This window comes from Protopterus annectens, chromosome 1.part1, assembly GCF_019279795.1.
Source record: "Protopterus annectens isolate FY-2018-M chromosome 1.part1, PAN1.0, whole genome shotgun sequence".
NCBI classification, from domain to species: domain Eukaryota; kingdom Metazoa; phylum Chordata; order Ceratodontiformes; family Protopteridae; genus Protopterus; species Protopterus annectens.
Window position 1 is genome coordinate 1,794,189,450 of NC_056726.1, and position 23,531 is coordinate 1,794,212,980.

General features: G+C 39.2%; 1 protein-coding gene across 1 annotated transcript in view; it reads left to right on the forward strand.

Moving 5' to 3' along the window:
* Nucleotides 1-1,392: 1,392 nt before the first annotated feature.
* Nucleotides 1,393-23,531, forward strand: part of SDC3 (syndecan 3) — a 1,714,638-nt gene continuing 1,692,499 nt past the window's right edge. The window contains exon 1 of the mRNA XM_044084708.1: nucleotides 1,393-1,900. Within this exon, the coding sequence (XP_043940643.1) occupies nucleotides 1,829-1,900 (72 nt within the window). The 5' untranslated portion in view covers nucleotides 1,393-1,828. The remainder of the gene's footprint in view (nucleotides 1,901-23,531) is intronic.

Here is a 23,531-nt window from a genome sequence, read left to right on the forward strand (position 1 = left end):
AAAATGTTTAAAGAAACTTTTAAATGGGCAAACACAAAGGTGAGCTCCCTTTTAAAAGTAAAGCAAAGTTCACATTCAATAAATAAATTCAATAAAAACACATATTCCTAGCTTAAAAAGTGCTTTTCATACAGGAATGTAGCATTAAACATTAAAAATAATATGTGGAAGGTTTTTCCCTAAAGGGAACTTTGCTGCCAAGCAACAGAACAGCATAAACCAGTCATCAACCCTCAAAAGCTTGCAGAGGAGTGCTCTCTTCGATGTTAGGAAAGCTTTGAAGTGCTTGGTGCCCAAATTTGTCTTTTAGTCAGCTCATCTTAAGCTGACTGATGGCTTGGGCACATGGAAGGTGCCTTGAAGCTTCTGAAGGTGGTCTTCTGTTAAATCCTAGGCAGGATATAACAGAAGACCACCTTCAGAAGCTTCAAGGCACCTTGAAGCTTCTGAAGGTGGTCTTCTGTTAAATCCTAGGCAGGATATAACCCATATAGCTTAGGATGTTGCAGCAGTGATCAGTATGAACAGTATTATTTCTTCCTTCGTAATTGGTTTTATACCCCTTTGCTAATCAGTTCCAAGGAATTCTAGTGTTTCTTCTATACATCTTGTTTCACACACCCATGGTTAGTTTTCTGCTTGGAATTTATTGAGTCAAGTCACCTTCCATCCCTCTGCATTACTGCCTTTCAGGTTTAGCTTATTATGAGGAAACTTCCACAATTTGAGCCTTAAAAAGTTAATATTCCTCACTGTTCCACATTTAAAGGATCTGTCATGTTAATTTTTTGTTTTAAACTAACATCCATGGTAAATAAAAATGCATCATATTGATTCTACAAAATAACTTTTCATAAGTATAAATCAAGCAGAACATTTTAAAATCATGTGAGCTAAGACAGACCTAGTTGAGATGGAAGGTTGAAAGCTATGCTTTGTAAATATATTTTCCAATTTCTGAGGGGGCACCCAAGTAGATGAACCCCCCACACACACACACATTTTCCAACTGCATGGTCTTTTAGCACTGTTTGTTAAGAAGTCTTGCTATGTTCATTTGCGTCCAACTCTACGTGGAAGTGTTACAACATGCAAGTAAAAATAATGGACTGGTTTGGTTAGCTGGCTCTTAATTTACAGCCACATCACATCTATGCAGCCCTAACAGTATTTAACGGTACTTATATCGGATAAAAGGACAGTAGTAAGGTGAAAAACAGTACACAGCAGTCAGATAAAGAATATGCCTGCACCAGAGTTGTAAGACGTATGGAACGGTGAAGAAACACAGGAGTACGGTAGGTGGCATTCTAATCTATCCATCTGGCTCTGCCTGGCTGTCCTAGCAGAGCGCCGTGCAAAGCTTGGCTCCTTTTTGCACTGATTGAATGGAGGCGGACCGTCAGCGCACGTTTCCTGCTCCCAGCCTGTGGTCACACCACGCATCAGTCGGTCAAAAGGCTCACTAACACCACAAACAGGCAGTGTTTGCAGGATCCCAGATCACCTTGGCTTCTTTCTCATATTTCTGTACTAAACTGTTTGATTTGCAAAGCCAAGTCAATGCAACTCATGCGGTGCTTTGTGGTCGCTGAGTGACAGAAACAGGGAATAACAGAAGGGGACGAAGAAACAGGAGTGATTGCAGCTCGCAAAGAATTTGTCAGCCTAACACCTTCAGGGGTCCTCGCCTAATTCTGTCCGTCCCTACGGGAAAGGTGTCGTTCACCATCACTGAACCCGCAAGGATTTGTTCGGGGGCACAGAGGAATCTTCGATATTTTTGAATATTGTGGTGATCCCTTTGCTTTGTATTTTACATCGCACCATGGAGAAGGTAGCTCTGCTGGGCTCGATTCTGCTACTGACATGCCTGGTGACCATTCAGAATTCCGCGATGGTAAGTGACATTTTGTCTTCATCAGACTTGCTGGTCATTTTCAGCCCCCCGGCATCCCCGGTGGGCGGAGGAAGGGAAACCAAGCGCGACCCTAATTAATTAATTACACTCCATTCCATGGTAGCCCCCTGCGTCTCGTGGCCATCTCAATCAGCATTCCTATCCTTCCCACCACCCCATGGGGAAACGCTGGCCAGATGACATATTTTGACACTTTTTTCTTTTGAAATAGATTGTGGGATTGTCATTGCTGTAGCCGGGGAGATTGCAGTAATCGCTTTTAAAGAGATTCCTTCTTTGGGTTTATATATTGAGCACAGTTAAACTGTTCACTTCATGAAGAGAGTGTGTGTGTGTGTGCACGGTGCTTGGAGGTGGGGGCTTCTGTTGGGAACGAACAAGTGGTTTTCTTGTTTTGTTGCATGCATTTGCATTTCTTAATTCCCATGAGAGCTGTTACGGCGTAAAATGCGACTGGAAAATGCAGGCGATCGAGTGCCAGGTAGCGGTTAAATCTCAGGTGTGCGAATCTGCCCTCTCCCTTTTTATTATAATTACTATTAACGGTTGGTACTGGGTGTAGTTACAATATAAGAACAAACAGTAAACCATCAGATGTCAATCCACATCAGATCGTGTGCCACATTTTTGTCACTTATTCATTAATTTTTGTCACTTATTCAATGTAGTTGGGAAATAAAGAATTAAATTGAATATGAGTTATAGTTTCATAGACAGGCTTGGTTTTCTTTCCTATTATCTTAGATAAAAGGTGTGTGTTAGTGTGTTTGTCTGTGATCGAGCTCCCTTTTCTAATCTGATTTCCATGTGTATACATATCATCTCAACACGCCCCATGCCTGGCAGGCATGTGGTGCACAAGTATTTAAATTGCAAGCAAGCAGAAATGAACAATGGTCCAATAACTGCAGAAACACGCAGACTGAGAGAGCATTCTACAATTTCTACAGATTCCTTTTCAATAACTCCACTTTACTTGTAGTGTGTAGATTGCAGTTGCTTGCATTCCCCTAAACTTCTTAGCACAAGAAATCTGAACAAAACCTAAAATAATGTGTGGGTGGGGTGGGGACAAAGGTCCAGAATAGGGACAGCTTTTAAATATTGCTCTATAAACTTAGAAAGTTGCTAGAATAACAAGATTTGTGTTAGCATGTATTTTCCGAAGGATAGGTCTCTGAAGATTAAGTATGTCCTTATTTGGTGGCTACAATCCTCTGTGGGTTTTCCAGAAAAAAACAAATTATTTTATGAACAGATCAAAAATATGAGGGAAAATGTTGTACATTCTGCGAAAATCTGGACAGCTGAGGTATGGCTGCTTGCTACTGAGTCTGCTTGTCTATTTCTGTCCCCTTCTTAGCTGTTTCTTGTGTGAATAATCAGCAATACAACTGATTGTTTTGGGAGGTGGGGGTTAGAGGTTAGGCAGACTGATTCAAATGGGTAAGTGGGTTGGTCCCAGGATCTTTTTCAGGCACAGCCTTGGCCACAAGACTGTACAGAGTTTTCAGCTGTAGGATTTACATTTTGATATCTGTAGGGAAATACAATATGTGCAATTTTAAATTGTTTTAACAATGAAATATGAATAGATTACATATAACTATGACATAGATTATCAGCATTGTATGTTTGTGTGTGTGTGTATATATATATATATATATATATATTCATAGGTTAGTACTAGGCTAACTGCCCTTGCAAGCCATTTTTAATTATCCCTTGTAAGGCTCAAACCGTACACCTTGTGTTTGTAAGACAAGCACCTTAACCATTAGGCCACCCTCCTAACCCCCAAATAATCAGCCCTTGTAAGTCTCAAACCCAGGACCTTGCACATTATAGTCAAAGTGATTTACTACTAAGCCATTTCAGATATATATATATATATATATATATATATATATATATATATATATATATATATATATAAAATATATATATACACACACACACACACACACACACACACACACACACACACACAAAGCATTCCATTTTTAAGCTTGAAAGAGTATTTAGACACCTTCTACCTGTTTTATGTGTTATAAACCATGAGATATCAAGCTGTTTACTAGACAGCCACTCTGATAAAACTACACAAGCAGATCAGCTAAAGCTTATCTTTTCAGGATGTACTTATGCCAGGTGTTGATAATGTCTTCTTTTTCTGAGCACAGTATAACAAAAATGTGCAGCATTCCTGACTTTGCAAACCTAATTTAGTTTATACTGTGTATGTAATTTGGCACATATTTTACGTATTAGCTAGCATACCTGAAAATGATGGCCTTGCAAAAGGGCTGTACACAACTAGTATGCCATTCAGCCAATAACCATTGTTTTACATAAAGCTGTAGGTCAGATTTTCCTGCCTTCCTGTGGACTGAGAAATTGCAGTAATAAAGAAGCAGAGCATATTAATGAAGAAAACCATAAATTACTTGCTGGGTATTACTAATATGAGTTAGCTATTAAAATCTGTAAGTACTGTTACAGATGCCTTGAAACTTTGAACATCTTTAGTGGACATACTCTCCATGTATATTAAACATCTGATGCTGTCTATGCATTGTAGATAAGGTAATTTATGTATGTACCTGCTACAATGTTGTACTTATACTGTTGAAGACTCCCCCTTATATAAGAACAGAACAAGCACAGTAGTATCACTATACTGCCTATTTGTTTTCAAGCAAGCAGTATTCTGCTACACATATTTAGTTAGTTATTTTAATTTGAATACTGTTGCTCTATCTAAAGGGTGAGATTATGTATAGTTGTATGTGAATATTGCCAAGGTGCTTTATGAATTTAAAGTGTAATGGATGCAGAATTATATTTTTTTCTGTACAGTGTGATGCAGACTCCTACTTTAGGGCTGAAGCTTTGGAAATTTTAGGAAGTGACTTGATTTTATCTTGTTCAGTGAGAAACAAAGTATCTTTATTATCAACTTAGAAAACAATTACATCCTGGAAGGTAAAACTTCAGCTTTGAGAATAAACTATGAAATATGATAACTATCTGAGTATGAATGAAAAACTTTGGTAGAGATAGAAACCTGTGACCTTGTAAGTGATAGATCGGAGTACAAGACATATAGTTTGTATGTGGAGAGATAGTAATTGCCAATTTGCATTTTTCTCTGTTGAGGGTATGGCACTCCCTTTGTTGAAGTTTGAAGTTTACTTTCATATTTCATTTTGGTTTCTCATGAATTCGTTCTGCGCAATAGGATAGCTTCAGGTATGATTCTCATTCAGCTGTCACAGCAGAGAATGTTGAGGAATAGATTCGAGTAGCTAATAATGATCTTATGGCTCATTCTTTCTGCCTTTTTTTCTTAAGTCTTAGCCCTTTCCAAATAACTGCCTTGTGTTTTTCCTGTACACAAATAAATTACACAACTAAAGCTTCTGGAAAGCATTTAACTGGTCACCATTTTGTTTTCCCCACACTCACTGTAAAATAATACTTCCTCACTTTTTGTTTGAGCTGTCTAAACTATGCTTATTGTTTAGCTGCATTTTTCTTGTAATAGTGCTCCCCCATTTCTTTCTTTCTTTCCCTTTCTTAAGAGTGCACATAGCAAGTATATTTATGCTTGTTTCTTTTTACATGGTTTCTGCAGACCATACACCTTTTTTGCTGCTCCTTGGAATTCCTACTCCTCTATCCTGAGTTCTTACAGAAGTGAGGTCTCCAGGACTGTACCCAATATCTCATATGGTCTTTCACCAACAGTTAAAAAAAAGTTCCTCTTCTATTAACAATATGTGTTCCTATGTATCCCTGTATACCATCATCTCTTTTCATATCATTGCTGAGCTACATGGTATTCAATACAGCCGTTCATAGTTACACTAGAGAGTCGATTATCTGAACATTGATTATCTGAAATGTCAATTATCTGAACACAGCCTTCTAAAGTTTTCGGGTAGAAAAAAATCATAAAATCTGAATATATAAATGTTATACATATTCTTTTGTGTGCATTTTTTGAGCTTGTAGCCCGCTCATCTGTGAAAAATATTCTTTATTGTCCACTGGAATCACTGACTGGTTGATAAGTGTATTCCTTGTGTGCAGAAAAACAAGGTTTTAGAAGTTTTTTATCCGGTTCAATTATATATTTGATTATCTGAACTACCCTAGGCCCTAATTAGTTCGGATAATCAACGCTATACTATGTATTCCAGTTTTGTTCTTTTTCCTTTCCAACTGTATATCATTTTCCTGCAATTTTGCTTTCTCACATACTGTCCCTCACTTATCCTTATACTGAATTTAAATAATGACATAGTTGCTTTCACTTGCACTATAATGTCATTGTCTTGATTTTGTATAGAATTCTTTGGTGCCTTACTAGTAGTCCATTTTTTTAAACAATGGACTGCATTTGTTGCAGTTGTTTTGAAGTCATATTGCTCAATCAGCACTTTATTTATTTATTTTGCTTTTGTTTAAAGGGTTTGTCCAACAGGGTTTAGTCAAAAACTCTTTTCACCAGAGGTCTAGGGAGAAAAGCTCCAACATAGTACAGATATTTTTAAAAAGAAATTCTGTAATATATATAAACAGATATTAAATAATATACATTACCAATTGCAGACATATTTGTTAATTAGATTGCAGTCATATGAAATTAGGGGCAACTGCTACTGTATAAAATACACTTTATGCATTAGTAGATATTGAATATTTAAGCAATAACCGATGACGTCGGTGTGTTATATTAAAATTTACCCATGGCTGATGTGGTTTAATTATGAGGGAGAAGCCCGAGTGATTAAATAAAGCCAACCGTGGGTAAATCATAATATGAATGATAAAAACGAGGAGCTAGCAAACTACGACAATTCAATATTTAATAATATTAAGTCATATAAAAACATGAAGTAGAAGCAAATAACAGACAGGCTTCGGCTGTAAAAGACACATAGCCTTCATCAGTGTAATACAAATCAATGATTCCATTGCTCCATTTTATAGTTAACATGTTATCAAAGTTGAAGCTCATTGTTCATTCAGAAATACTCATTGAGACCAGGTGGAAATTAACCACCCAACTTGATGATCCATTTCTTTTCCTTAGTATTTAATATTATGTGTCGTCCGGCTTTATTGGTCCTGTTGCCCATGACTCTATCAATAACCATGAATCTGAAATATGCATTCCTGTGTGTCACTGAGTGTTTGTAGAGAGCGTTACTAGTCTTTTTGGTTCTGATGTCACTGTAGTGTTCTGATATTTGTAACCTTAGAGGTCTAGAGGTTTGACCTATATAGAACGCTGAGAAGGTGCATGTTGCGAGATAGATGACCCAATCGGTACCACAACTGGCAAAGAACTCGATGTCATATACATTTCCAGTATTCTTACTAGTAAACTGCTTGGATTTAGTAACCTGCTCACAATGGGTGCAGTGTCCACAAGGGACACAGCCCACGAGTAGATTGCCAGTCAAAGTTATTTGTGTAGGATCTTGTTTGGTCTTGGAGCTGTGTTTGAAGTGGCTGAAGTGTGATCCTAAATTTCTGCCTCTTCAAAAAGAAAAAAGGCATCTGTCCTGTATAAATCCCTAAAGCTTATGATCTGCTAAGTGGATGTTCCAATGCCTTTGGACACTGTTTAGTAACAGGTCGGTATTCCTCCCATATGTGGTTACCAAACCAATCACTGATTCATTTCCTCTTTTTTTCTCCTTGTACCTCAAAAGATCTCTCCTATCTAATGTAGATACCCAATTTCTGGCATTTAGGATGTTACCCATTTTGTAATCCCTGTCTTTGAATCTAGTCATTAGGTCCTCCTTAAAATGTTCATAGGTGGCTGGATGTGAACATATGTGCTTCATCCATAGAAAATGAGATTTTGGAATGCTGCTGGAGATGTGTGGTGGGTGAAAACTGGAGACATGGAGAAGGGAATTATATTGTGGATATTTTCAATAGACCTCTGTTTCTAGGGTGTGATCAACATTCCTGGTAACCAGAACATCCAGAAAAGTGATTTTATAATGTTATAATTAGCTGTAAACTGTAAACCCCATTTGTTGTTATTGAGGTACCCCACAAACTCCATTAAATATTCCTCATCAGATCTCCATACTAGCCAATAGTCATCAAGATAACGTCTCCAGATGTCAATATCATCTAAATAAATGTGTGTGTTGTCATAAATCTGATGTTCCTGTAAATGGGCCAGAAAAAGCTCCGCATAAATGGGGGCAAAGGATGCCCCCGTAGCTGTGCCTGGACCTGCCAGTAGCATTTATTTTGGTAATAGAACATGTTTTTGGTCAAAACGTGTTCTGCAAGGCAGATCAGGAAGGTTTGAAATCTGGTGGATAGAGTTCCGACTTGTAAAGCCAATATTTGAGCGCTTCTAACCCAGCCCAATGAGGAATATTGGTGTACAGGCTAGAAACTTCTAGAGTGCATAACAACCAACCCGGTTCCACCTGTATCTCTGAGATAATTTGTAGGAATTCCGTGGTGTCCTGAATTCTTGACTGAACCTATTTTAGTAAAGGATGTAAATATTTTGTGAGGAATTGTGAGAGGGGTTCCATAATGGAGCCCCTACCTGAAACACTGGGCCTACCTGGTGGGTGATGAAGATCCTTATGTGTTTTTGGGAGAAAATAGATGTACTGACTCATAGGATCGGACACCGTTAAAGGATATAGAGTGGTGTCAGTTACAATGCCCTCCTCCTTGGCAGACAACAAAAATTCATCATTCTGCTTCTTAAACCTGAAGGTAGGATCTAATGGCATGCATGTATAGTATCGCCTATCATTCAGTTGCCTGTCAGCTTCAGCATTGTATTGTGTCCAGTTCATCACAACCACCGCCCCGTCCTTGTCTGCAGGTAGAATAACCAATTCCTTATTATTTTTCCAATTCCTGTATGGCCTTATGTTCGATCTTTGAGAGATTGTTAGGTTTAATTCAGAATTCCCTAGAGTGAAAATGTAGATCTTTGAGAATGCATGTTTGAAACATTTGAACATTGTGCTGCATAGGAGGTATAAAGTTGGATTTATGATATTTAAAAACATCCTCATAGCCTGAATTAGTAGATGACTGAAAATATAGTCTTAAATTGAGTAATTGACAAAAGGTTATAATATCCTGTGCAAGAGTGTCATCAGAGACAAAAAAGCCAGGTATGTAATTTAACCCTTTATTCAGTACTTGTATTTGAGTTTGTGACAAAGGTGATGAAATATTCAACACATTGTTATTGACAGTTATTTCTGAATTATTAATTTGAGTAGTCCCTCCATGCTGTCTATCCTTGGAGTGTTTTCTCCCTGCCCTCCTTTATCTACCTCTAAAGGGATTTGTGTATTGCTTCATTTGGAGACCAGAGAGTCTGCGGTGTGCTGTGTATTTAGGTCCGTGATTGATGAGGAGTCATCTCCTGATGTGTCATAACTAGAGGAGGTAGGTCTCTTGAGGATCGACCTTGGTCGTTTCCATTTCACCATCTTCCTATTCCCATTCTCAAACCTGACATGTTTGTTATTACTAAATGGATTGCCCCTGTCATAGACACCCAAGTCCCTCTAGAACTTGTGCATTTTCCTCTCTTTGAGTTGCTGTTCCAGATTAAGTAAGTCCTGGCAAAGTTTGTTAAGACATGTAATATATAATGGATGTCCTTTAAATTTCTTAGTTTCCTCACACATCTTGGTTACTTCAACTATATCTTTGTCAATGGTTCGGTCATAATGGGCAGCCTAGACCCCTACAAACCTCATGGAGGCTTTTTCATAGGTTCATAGGTTGGTACTAGGCTATCGGCCCTAGGGCCTATGCAAGCCTAGCCATAACAATTCCCTGGATATTTCTTCCCACAATATTTACTTCTCTGGACCCCTGTCTAGCAGGGCGACTGACATGATCCCGGGGTGAATTTCTTTCTTCCATCCAATCGTCAAGGTTCCTTTTGAAGAGGGCCAATGAGGCACTCTGCTTGACATGTATGTGCAGTCTATTCCAGAGTATGGGGAGTCTCTGGGTCAGGAACCTATCCCTCCAGCATGTTTTGTTCATTGTGATGACAAGGTTTAGATCCCTGGAGCATGTGGCTCTGAGGGATTGGGATTTCTTTAAGTGGAGCATGTCCAACAGCTCAGGGCTTGACATGGCCTTGTATGTTAAGCAGAGATTGCCTCTGAGTAGACGATATGCCACAGAGTATAGCTGGAGTTTTTTTAGACGGTCAGCATATGGGATCTGCTTTAGGCCTGTGATTCTTTTAGTGAGGTATTTATATGGCCTTTCCAGCTGTTGTAGATGTCTTGTGAGGTACATACCAAACGGGGCATTATACTCTATAATGGGTCTAATGAGGGATGAGTACAGTGGGACAACAACCTCCTTTTTTCTGGATGAAAAGCCCTTAGTGATGAGGTGTGCCACATAGAAGGATTTCCTGACTGTTGTGGTGATGTGGTTATCAAAAGTGAGACCACTGTCCACCTGTGTCCCTAAGTCTCTCATCACACTTTCGATGTTTAGTGTCCTGCCACCTATGTGGTAATTCATGGGTACATGTTTTTTTCCAAAGGGGATAACTATACATTTCTTGGCATTAAGCTTGAGCCCATGGCTCTGGCACCAGGCATCTGTTTCTGTAAGGCCCTTTTGTAGAATATCCACATCATTTGAGGATTCAAGAAAGGCTCCCAGTTTACAGTCATCTGCAAACTTTGTTAGCCATAGTCCCTTAGTGTTGGCCTGTACTTCAGAGAAGTAGATGCCAAACAAGAGTGGTCCCAGCACTGAACCCTGAGGTACTCCACTTGTCACTTATCTGGAGCTGGATTTGGAGTCGGCTACTTTTACAGTCTGGGTTCTGTCAGTAAGCCATTTGGCAACCCATCGAGTGACATAGGGATTTATGCCCAGCTTAGTAAGTTTATCTCTGATTCCAGAGTGGGGGATGGTGTGGAAGGCCTTGGCGAGGTCCAGATAGGCTGTGTGGACTGCCTTACCCTCATCCACAGCTCTGGAGACTGATTCGAAGAAGTCAGTCAGATTCAGGAGACAAGATTGGCCCTTCACAAAACCAAACTGGGTGGGGTCCAGTGTTGAATGTTGCCAATGTCTTTGTTTATAAGTTCCATGATAATGCGTTCCATGCCCTTGCAGATCAGGCTTGTCAGACTGATGGGACGGTAGTTCCCGGGATCCAAGGTGGATCCTCCCTTGTGGAGCGGGATAACTGTATCTGTGTGCCACTCAGTGGGCATGAAGCCTAAGGTGAGGCTATGATTAAACATGACACTTAGGTGAGGTGCCAGTTCATTTTGTAGTCCATGTAGTACACAGCCTGGGATGTCATCTGGTCCCATGGATGCTATATTCTTAGCTTTGGAGAGTGCGGTTTAGTTTGGCAATCTTTTGGCATTGAGATGGGCCCTTTAGGGGGTGAGAGGGGGTTGAAGTTGGAACTAAATTGATCTGCTAGGATATTGGCAACATCCTTGGGATCAGTATATTTAATGCCATTCTGTTGTAGCTCAGAGCAGATCTGAGCATTGCCATTTAGATTATTGACATAACTATAGAATGCCTTGTGGTTGTCTTTGGAATGTTTGTTAATTTTATTTTCGTAACTAGCTTTTGAGGATTTTATGAGGGATCTCAGCTTCTTACTGAGGCTGGTGAGGGAGTTTTTTGCATCCTGGGATTTTCCTCTTTTTTACAACAGTTTCTTCCTTCTGTTGTATAGTTTGTTTATAGCAGGGGACCACAAGTTTGGCTTTCTTTTTTTGGAGAAGAGCATCTTGGTTCTATTTGGGATGGCACGATTCATGCACAAGTGGAAGTGCTCGTACAGTGCCTTAGTGCAGGATTCTGCAGTTGAACTTCCAGATCCCATCTGCGTGGGTGTTGTGAAGTTTGTCACTTCTGACTTCAGTAGCATGAAGTTGGCTTTGGAGAAGTTTTTTAAGGAGGTTTCCTTACAGGGGGGTGGGGGTGGGATGTGGATGTCAAGGGTGATTTGCTTATGGTCAGATCTGACCAATGAGGGGGTGACCACTGGTGTGGAGCATCTATCTCCCATGTTGGTAATGACCAGGTCTAGGATATTGGTGCCCCTGGTGAGACAATGGATTAGTTGATCCAGGGCATTGGAATTTATGAATTCCAAGAACTGTTGGGAAAAAGAGTTGGTACCCGAGCAGTTTTCCCAATTAATGGCAGGGTAGTTGAAGTCACCCAGTATTAGGGTGTTTGGTTGTATCTTAATATTTTCCAGTGTGCTTAGAAAGGTGTAGTGAGAATCTTGGGGCATGGTGGGGGATCTGTAGCAAGCTACAGTTTTGATTGCAGTCTTACCTAGTGTTAGTTGCACCTGGAGAATTTCAGATGCATTGTGTTGGGCAACTAGCCTGGGGGTGTGAATATCCTTGGGGAATATGGACACTCCTCCACCTTTAGTGTTTCGGTCTTGGTTTTGTGGCCGAAAAGTGTGGTAATAATTGTAGCCTGGTATTGCATGGGTGCTCTCTGGAGCCTTGAAACAGGTCTCAGTTACTGCACAGATATCGATGTTCTCCATTTTTAGGAGTGCCTCGAGAGAGTGCATTTTGAGGTTTAGACTTCTAGCATTGAGTAGCATTACATTCAGATTTTGCATGCTTGTATCTGTTATGGTGGTGGTTTTATCCTTTGAACCTTGCCTAAAAAAGGCACTATAGGGGTGGCAAGAACTTTAGCCAGTAACCTGAATCCCAGGGGTGACAGGTGCAGACCATCTCTGGCAAAGCATCGTGGTTTGTCGATCATGTCTTCCCAGGCAGACAAATACTGGATCCCCTTTGAATGACACCAGACGATTAGCCAATTGTTGAAGTCAATCATTTTGTCCTTATACTGTGGTATCATTCTGGGTGAAGGCAGGATGCTACTCAGGGCTAGGGTCATACCTGCCTGGGTCACATGATCCAAGAGCTCTTCCATGTCTCTTTTCATGTAGTCCAGGGAGGTACGTCTCAAGTCATTCACTCTAGCATGGACAATGACAGAGTCGTATTGGTACTTGTTGTGGAGTGACTTGAGTGCATGTGTTATGTGGCAGATCCTGGCACCTGACAGGCAGCTGACTGTTATTTTCTCCTTGTTCAGCCTGGTGAGTGGGACATCAGTGTGCCTGACTGTAGAGTCACCTATGACTAAAGTGTTGGGTACATTCTCTTGCCTTAGGGGCTGTTGTTGGGTGGCACACAGGTGTTGTGAGCTATGTGTCACTTTGGTTGTGACTGGTTTTTGTTTGCGTTTTGGCTTTGGAGGTCCTTGTTGCTTGGGCAGGTTAATGTTAAGGGCCTCCACATATGTGGGTTTAGTGTTGCTATGTGTGGGTGTTGATGGTGTGGGTTTTGAAGGGCTACGAGTTGCTTGAGGTGTAATGCAGGTGTTAACCTTTTCCTCTTGACTGTCTAGCACAATCTTGGCCGGAGAGAGCTTTGCTTCCAGTTTTGCTATGTAAGTGCATCTGTCGCAGGTTGTAGTGTTGGGTGGTAGGAGGAGAGGATTGTCTGTGTACATGAGGCAGTTATCGCATTGCCCCAGTATGCCCAGATTCACCAGGTAGACAGGAGAAATCACCGGAAGCTGACCCTTGGACATGCCTATTTAGGTGCTTTTTTGTAAAGTTTAAGAGCTGTTTTCCTTTACCTTTGCAAGATACTTTGCAATTATAGGCTGTTTAGTGCCTATGATTATTTTCTCCTTATTGACAAGGAGAGCTTAGTGCTTGTATCAGTTTCAGGCTTCCTAGTGCTTTCCAGCAGGTTCTAGAGCAGAGCTGTGGCCCATTGTTCTGCCAATTGAGTGTCAGTGTTGCTCATCAAGGGTTGTATGCGTACCCTAAGACCTCTGGGCAAAATTCCCTTAGTCAGGTAGGCTTTGAAAAGTTTGAAATTCCACACATATTAGTCCGTAAGGACCTCATACATTTGGTTAGCCTTTGAAAATGGGCATCATACGTACTCTCAGGTTCTAAAGAATCTAAACCATTATTCTGGTTATTTGTATGCCTCAAACCAAAAATCCCCAGGTCATCCCGATCCGCTGATAATCCCTGTAATATCCTGGTCAAATCCATGGGTAGTAACTAATCAATAAATGTTGCAATAACAATATATATATATATATATATATATATATATATATATATATATATACATATATATATATATATATATGTGTGTGTGTGTGTGTGTGTGTGTGTGACTACAGAACAATGACCACCCCGTCCCTTAGCAGGATATGTTAGATCGAACGGTATCCCTGTGTATATATTTGAAATCAAATCACTATTCCGGGATAAGTATCAGCAATAGCAATGCTACATCCATTTGTTTCAATGGGTAATACTTGGCTTCGTCTAAACCACCAAATGAACAATAAATAGCCTTTGCTGTGTAATATTGCCACATATAATGTTAACATGCATAAAACCTTTGTCCAACCAACTAATAAAAACAGTATTCAAAATGAAACGCTGTACAACAATGGCCAATGAAGTAAAGTTCTCTTGGAGAATAGGTGGTGTGGTTAAATGATATAAAACTTAAAAGTGCAACATATATAGCAAAAAACTTCCATACATTTCCAGTACTTAAATTAAATGCACTTACAAGATATTCACGCTGTGAATGCAGTTATACCATAGCGAAATGATGGCTCCAAAATATCCAGTCTTATGATGGCTTCAAAGTATCCAATCTTTTGGTCTGATATACAAAGTATCCACACTGAAGATGTAGTAGCTGCTATGTGACTGTGATGAACTGTGATAACAGCTTAACCAGTCTAACAAATCAAAACCTACATCAAGATTTTAACTTGACATGAAGATTTTAACTTTTCCTACAATAAAAGGATTTTAACTGTCATTAAATCTAGAAGCTTTTATTTGATTTGTTAGACTGGTTAAGCTGTTATCACAGTTCATTACAGTCACATAGCAGCTACTACATCTTCAGTGTGGATACTTTGTATATCAGACCAAAAGATTGGATACTTTGAAGCCATCATAAGACTGGATACTTTGGAGCCATCATTTCGCTATGGTATAACTGCATTCACAGCGTGAATATCTTGTAAGTGCATTTAATTTAAGTACTGGAAATGTATGCAAGTTTTTTTCTATATATGTTGCACTTTTAATATCATTTAACCACACCACCTATTCTCCAAGAGAACTTAACTTTATTGGCCATTGTTGTGCAGCGTTTCATTTTGAATACTGTTTTTACTTGTTACTGATAGCTGTACTTTAGCATTAGGAAGTACCCTTTCTTTATTAACTAATAAAAACAGTGTCCATAAGTTCACATTATCCCGAAAGCTTTCTATTTGCTAAGAGGATGTTCCAGTGCCTTTGGACACTGTTTAGTAACACGTCGGTATTCTTCACACAGGGGTACCAAATGGGTAACATCCTCAATGCCAGAAACTGGGTATCTACATTAGATAGGAGAGATCTTTTGAGGTATAAGGAGAAAAAAACATTTAATGAATCAGTGATTGGTTTGGTAACCACGTATGGGGAGAATACCAACATGTTACTAAACAGTGTCCAAAGGCATTGGAACATCCGCTTAGCAGATAGCAAGCTTTCGGGATTTCTACAGGACAAATGTCTTTTTCCTTTTCGAAGAGGCAGGAATTTAGGATCACATTTCAGCCACTTCAAACACAGCTCCAAGACCAAACAAGATCCTACACAAATAACTTTGACTGGCGATCTACTCATGGGCTGTGTCCCTTGTGGACACTCCACCCTTACTAGTAAGAATACTGGAAATGTATATGACATCAGGTTCTTTTCCAGTTGTGATTGGGTCATCTATCTTTCAACTTGCACCTGCTCAGTGTTCTATATAGGTCAATCCTCTAGACCTCTAAGGTTACGAATATCAGAACACTACAGTGACATCAGAACCAAAAGGACTAGTAACGCTCTCTACAAAGACTCAGTGACATAGGAATGCATATTTCAGATTCATGGTTATTGATGGAGTCATGGGCAACAGGACCAATAAAGCCGGATGACACATAATATTAAATACTAAAGAAAAGAAATGGATCTTCAAGTTGGGTGGTTTATTTCCATCTGGTCTCAATGAGTATTTTTGAACGACCAATGAGTTTCAACTTTGATAACATGTTAACTATAAAATGGAGCAATGGAATCATTGATTTGTATTACACTGATAAAGGCTATGTGTCTTTTACAGTCTGTTATTTGCTTCTACTTCATGTTTTTACATGACTTAATATTATTAAATATTGAATTGCCATAGTTTGCTGGCTCCTCTTTTTTATCATTTGGATTTCAGTATTTTGGTGCCATGCAGTTGCTGTATGTGCAGGGGTTGTTTTGTTTTACCTAAATCTGAATATACCACACTATGGAGTTGGTTATTGCTATTATACATTGACATTATTTAAGAAAGAAAATACTTACTTTTCTTAAATAATGTCTTTGTATAATGGCGCTGTACTGTCCTTCCACTGCTGGTAATATCCTGTTGCCTTTTTTTGATGTACTGCAAATGCGTATGGGACTTGCATTTCCACACATACCCAGTACATCAGTACTTTGGAAAGGAAGAAACGGAGAAACGAAGGTATCCATCACTCTGTTTTTTTTTTTTTTTTTTTTTTAAATAAAAAAAAAAGTTTCGGACAGTTTAGGGATAGGCGAGAGACAGAATGCAGGAAATACAAAGAAAATCAGGTACGTATCTTTAGTTTTAAATAACATACCCGATTTTCCTAGTATTTTCTCCATGCTGTCTCTTTCGTATGTCAAGAGTCTGGATACATATTTTTTTTTATTTTTTGTTTAAAAAAAATAAAACTTATTGAATATACCAACAGAAAAAAGTCTGGGCAACTGAACCTTTTTCCTTGGTATATTCTCAGATTTGCAGTGGGCACGCTGGTTAGGCTGGCCAATCAGCATGTTCGTTTTAGAATATTAATGGACAGTCATCATATAATGAGCATTTGAAATGTGTTTGTCAGATGTGATTAGTGCTTAGAAGTTCAAATAAATGGAGGTGAACGAAGGAATTAGGTAGGACAGAAAATGTTTATATTGTAGATAATAGGTGGGATGTAAATCAGGTTCATAGATAATTTATGTATAAGGTTTATATTAGAAGTATAGAAGTGGGGAGGAACAGCATCACAAAACTATGTATATGGCTGTGAGATGCTGGTAAAACATTTTAGGTATTGATGAAGATTAATTGTGGGGAATAGGATTCTGAATGAAAACAAATGGTTTGATGATATGGTAAGTTGAAGATAACAGTGGTATTTATCCTGGGGCTGTATCTGTTCTTTATTTGTGTTGCTCTGTATGATCTAATCTAAAACTACCTTATTTATTTGCTAACCATTTTTTTTGCATTTCTCTGTATGATCCCTACTAATGTTTACACAGACAGTTGACATATTTGTTCATGATGTACTGCCTCATTCAGGTACTAGAAAATTACAGTTGATCCACTTGACATGATTTTTTCCAGTATACGTCTGTGCCACTTGTTTATTTTGTTGTTTATTTCCATTTTTAATTGATATGACTAGGTTAAGTAAACATTCACATTTTTAGTGGAGACCAGGGGAGAAAGGTTCCAGTTACGTAAGTTATAGTTACATCTTGCTGTCAATATAGTACAAAACATTAGCAAAAGATTTTTTTAAAGCTAAAACAGCCAAAATAGAAGTATATGTTTTACATAATTAAAATATGATTACATATATACATAGTAGCTTTTAAAAATTCCACTGTATTTTCCATTAGAAGTGATTATTTTTATTTTACTAAACTCAGACTGGTAGGTGGTGACTTCCTTCTGATGTCTCATCCCACTCAGTTGCAACTTGCAGGTGTTGCATTATTTGTTAAAATGAGTAACTGGTGATGCTACTGTTTCTCCCACTCACTTTTTCTAGCACCACTTGCATGCATCTGGCAGGTCACTATTTTCTTGTGTACATTTAGTTTTTCAGTGTGTTAAAACCTTTTTTTTTGTATGTGTGTTTGAAGACATTGTAATCATGGGATTGGTTTCTGCAGGTTGGATTTTATGACCTCCAAGTTCTATTCTTGTGTGAACGTTGAGCAGAATTATTAATTTATAATTCTTGCCGACCAACTGTGCTCCGATTCAGTTAAGTCTTTTCTTCCTCTCTTTGTTTTCTTTGCTCGGTTCCATTTAAATACAGTGGATATTAAAAGTGTACATACCCCTGTTAAAATGCCAGGCTTTTGTGATATAAAAAAATGAGACCAAAATAAATCATTTCAAAACTTTTCCCACCTTTAATGTGACCTATAACCCTTACAATTCAATTGAAAAACAAACAAATCTGTTAGGGAAAATATGAAAAATAAAAAACATACAATAAGATGGTTGCACAAGTGTGCACACCCTTAAACTAATACTTTGTTGAAGTATGTTTTGATTTAATTACAGGATTCAGTCTTCTTGGGTACACACCTGCCATCAATTAAAGAGACTCTGATTAACCCCGAATAAAGTTCATCTGTCCAAGTAGGATTTTCCTGACATTTACTCAGTTGTCTGCTACAGCAAAAGCCATGGTTCACAGAGAGCTTACAAAGCATCAAAGGGATGTCATTGTTGAAAGGTGTCAGTCAGGAGAAGGGTACAAAAAATTTTCCACAGCATTGGCTATACCATGGAACACAGTGAAGACAGTCATCAAAAAGTGAAGAAAATATGGGGCAACAGTGACGTTGCAAAGAACTGGACATCTCTCCAAAATTGATGAAAAGACAAGATGAAAATTGGTCAGGGAGGCTGCCAAGAGAACTACAGCAGCACTGAAGGAGCTGTAGGAATTTCTGGCAAGTACTGGTTGTGTACTACATGTGACAACAATCTGCCATATTCTCCATATGCCTGGGCTATAGGGTAGGGTTGCAAGACCTTTTATTACACAGAAAAACATCCAGACCCAGCTAAAATTTGCAAAACAATACATTAAGTCTCCCAAAAACATGTGGGAAAATGTGTTATGGTCTGATGAGACCAAGGTTGAACTTTTTGGCCACAATTACAAAAGGTATGTTTGGAACAAAAACAACACTTCGCATCACCAAAAGAACACCATCCCCATGGTGAAGCATGGTGGTGGCAGTATCATGCTTTGGGGTTTCTTTTCTTCAGCTAGAACTGGGGCTTTAGTCAAGGTGGAGGGAATTATGAGCTGTTCCAGATACCAGTCACTTTTGACCCAAAACCTTAAGGCATCTGCTAGAAATCTGAAGATGAAGAGGATTTTCACTTTCATCTTGACAATGACCCCAAGCATACATACAAATCAATAAAATAATGGCTTCACCAGAAGAAAATTAAAGATTTGGAATGGCCCAGCCAGACCTCAGACCTAAATCGAATAGAAAATCTGTGGGGTGACCTGAAGGGGGCTGTGCACAAGAGATGCCCTCACAATCTGACAAATTTGGAGAGCTTTTGCAAGGAAGAGTGGGCAAATATTGCCAACTCAAGATGTGCCATGCTGATAGACTCTTACCCAAGACGACTGAATGCTGTAATTAAACCAAAAGTTGTTTCAACAAAGTATTAGTTTAAGGGTGTGCACACTTATATGACCAGCTTATTGTACGTTTTTTATTTTTTATATTTTTCCCGTAACAGATTTGTTTGTTTTTCAATTGAATTGTACAGGTTATAGGTCACATTAAAGGTGGGAAAAGTTTTGAAATGGTTTATTGCGGTCTCATTTTTTATATCACAAAAACCTGCCATTTTAACAGGGGTGTGTACACTTTTTGTATCTACTGTATATACACACATGCACATACACATTCACATGCAAACTCTTTTTCTTTACTTGGGCCTTTGCTGTTCTTATTACCTAACTATTTTCCTTTTTTTCTAATTGATACATTTCCTTGCATTGTTGTTTGTCTGTTTCATTACGCTTCCTGAATGTTGTGTTTTTCATGAACTTTGAAATTACCACTTTTAAGGACGCATGGTGTTTTAGGTTCATAGCTAGGTACTAGGCTATCGGCCCTAGGGCCTATACAAGCCTAGCCAAAAAGGTACCCTACTTTCGCAACCCAAAAAAATTATTTTCCTGTGCCACTGTCGGGCAGAGCCACAGAGGTGATCCCTGGGGTGAATTTCATATTTCCCATCCAATCATCAAGATTTTTCTTGAAGAATGCTAATGAGGAGCTCAGTTTGACATATATAGGTAGTTTGTTCCAGAGTATGAGAAGTCTCTGGGACAGGAATCTGTCCCTCCAGCATGTTCTGTTTATTATGGTGACAAGGTTTAGGTCCCTAGAGCGTGTAGCTCAGAGGGATTGGGATTTCTTTAAGTGGAGCATGTCCAACAGCTCTGGCTTTGACATAACTTTGTATGTTTGGCAGAGATTACCTCTGAGTAGGTGATATGCAATGGAGTAAAGCTGGAGTTTTTTGAGATGGACTGCGTAGGGCATCTGTTTGAGGCTGGTAATCCTCTTTGTGAGGTATTTCTGTGGCCTTTCCAGTTGTTGTAAATGTCTTGGGAGGTACATACCTAAAGGGGCGTTATACTGTATAATAGGTCTAATGAGTGACGAGTAGAGGGGAACAGTGACCTATTTTTTCCTGGATGAGAAATCTTTTGTGATGAGGTGTGCCACGTAGAAATATTTCCTGACTACTGTGGGAATGTGATTGTTAAAGGAGAGACTACTGTTCACCTGTGTCCCAAGGTCTCTTATCACACTTTCGGTGTTAAGTAGACTACCACCTATGTGGTAGCTCATGGGTACAGAGTTTTTACCAAAGGGGATGACAATGCACTTTTTGGCATTGAGCTTGAGGTCATGGCTTTGACACCAGGCATCTGTGTCAGTGAGGCCCTTTTGTAGGATGTCCACATCAGTAGGAGTTTCAATTATGGCTCCTAGTTTGCAGTCATCTGCAAACCTTGTTAGCCAAAGACCTTCTATGTTAGCCTGTACGTCAGAAAAGTAGATACCAAACAGGAGAGGACACAGGACTGAACCCTGTGGTACTCCACTTGTCACTGGTCTGAAGTCGGATTTGGAGTCTGCTACTTTCACAGTGTGGGTTCTGTCAGTGAGCCAGTTGGCAACCCATCTTGTGACATAGGGATTTATACCTAGTTTATATCAACAAAGAAGTGAGATGCAAGTCCAACCAATGGCTTCAACAGAGATTCTATTTATTTGACAAAGGACAGAGAATAAAATGTAAGCGCTTTAGTGTGTCCTACTGCTTCCTCAGACGTATACATATTTGAAATGGAGCTTCCACTTACATAGTGTTACTATCAGTCACTAATTGAAAGCACCTGCTCCATGCATTCTCTTCTTAAAGTCATATACTGTATGATCAAAAACAGCATGTTGGATCCCATGTATTCTGATAAAAATACATCTAATGTACTTAAAGCACTTCAGTACTCTAAAAATATACAACACAAAACAATATATACATATATATATATATATATATATATATATATATATATATCTCCACATAAAATATATACAATGTACATAGAAAATGTATATATGTTACAACTCTAAAAAGCTATAATACATATAAAAAGGAGTGTATCACCCCTCTTTTTTACATATGTAAAACATAACAATCCCAGAAATGTACTGAATATGTATTAGTGTTTTAGGGGTCTACTCTTTAATATAGGCTTAATAGGGACCTTTTCATTCAGACCCTTCCCAGAGTCAGCCCTAAGCCTAACTATCCATTTGGTTTCGTTGGTTTCTGTTCTGTTTCGCACGTCACCTTGTCTACTGTCTATTTAGTATTTTCTATCATAAAAAACATAAAGTTATGTTGTTCTGTGGTATTCTTCACATGCTTGGCTAAGGCATTCGTCATGACCTGGTTGTGAATGTCATACAGGTGCTCCCTAATTCTATGCTTAAATTTTCTATCAGTTTTGCCTACATAGAAGGCTTGACAGATTTGACAGGGAGCCAGATGCACTATGTGCTCTGTGTCATATGTCCTATTTGCTTTGAACCAAAAGTTTCTGTTTAAATCTGGATGCTGATATTGTTTTGACATATCAATAAATTGGCAAAAATTACATTTACCACATGCCTTAACATCTCTATCTTGGTTCATATTGTTAAATCTGGGGTAGCATAACTGCCTTTTAATGTTAGTCATTAACTGCTGATTGAGAGCCCAGTGTCTGTTCTTAAAGTGTATTAGTTCTGGTTTAACCACTTGGGCTTCAGGCCAGTTATTTTACATTAAGAAGGTTCGTGGTCTGCACTCTTGTGGGAGAAGAGGCTGGACTCTGCCCTTCTGAGCTGGGAATTTCTGGTTAAAGGTTTATAGTGCCTGAATATTTGAACTGTATCTTACTGAAATTGGTACACCTTGTTTGCTGTAGCATAGACTAGATCCACGCCTGCTGAATCTAGCTTTGTTTATATGCTTGTTGTTTCTTTGCTTGTTATTTACCTGGAACGCTAATTCCACCTAATATGCGGCTTCTCAGCACTTCTGTGGATCACTAGTGATATCTGCATTGCTTACTGTACTTATTTCCTTGTTTCACTTGAAAGAAAGTTACTGTTTGTCGTTTTTGCATTTAAGTTACCTGTAACACATTGCACTTAAGTTACCTGGCACTTGCTCACTAAAGCAATTATATAAGTCAGCACTAAAAATTAAAAGCACTACACCCTCACTGCCCACTGGCCCTTGTTTTCAATTATTAAGGAATTCCCAATATTATTCTAGCATGTCCAAAGGTCAGTTGTCAATCTCCTCTCCAGTCCAGCTGGTGAATCTGGGAATCTTGAGGCAATATTACAACTGCCTCATGTACACAGACAACCCTCTCCTCCTCCCAACAAATTCCAACACATGTGAGAGATACAACCATATAGCCAAACTGGAGGCTAAGCTCTCTCAACTCAGTACTGGCATAACCAGTCAGAAAGAGAAGGAAACCACACTCACTACAATTCCAGTCTCACATAGACCTACCACGACAGCAAACCAAACACATAATCACACAAAAACATACTCGGAGGCTCTAAATAAAGATCTGCCTAAGCAGCAGAGACCTCCAAAGCAGACACCCAAGCAACTGCTACCCCAAAACAAAACACGTGCAACACATGTCTCACAAAGCCAGTGTGCCGAACAGTCACAGCCCTTAAGACTAAACAACACACCTGATACACTTGTAATAGGTGACTCTATCGTCAGGCACACTGACGTCCCGCTCACCAGGCTGAACAAGGAGAGGGTCACGGTGAGCAGCCTGTTGGGCGCTAGGATCCACCACATAACACAAGCACTCAGGTCACTCCAAGGCAAGTACAAATATGACTCAGTCATTGTCCATGCTGGTGTGAATGACCTGAGACGTACCTTCCTGGACTACATGAAAAGAGACATAAAGGAGCTCTCTGAGCATGTAGCCCAGGCCGGTATGACCCTGACCTTGAGTAGCATCTTACCCTCACCAAGAATGATGCCACAATATGAAGACA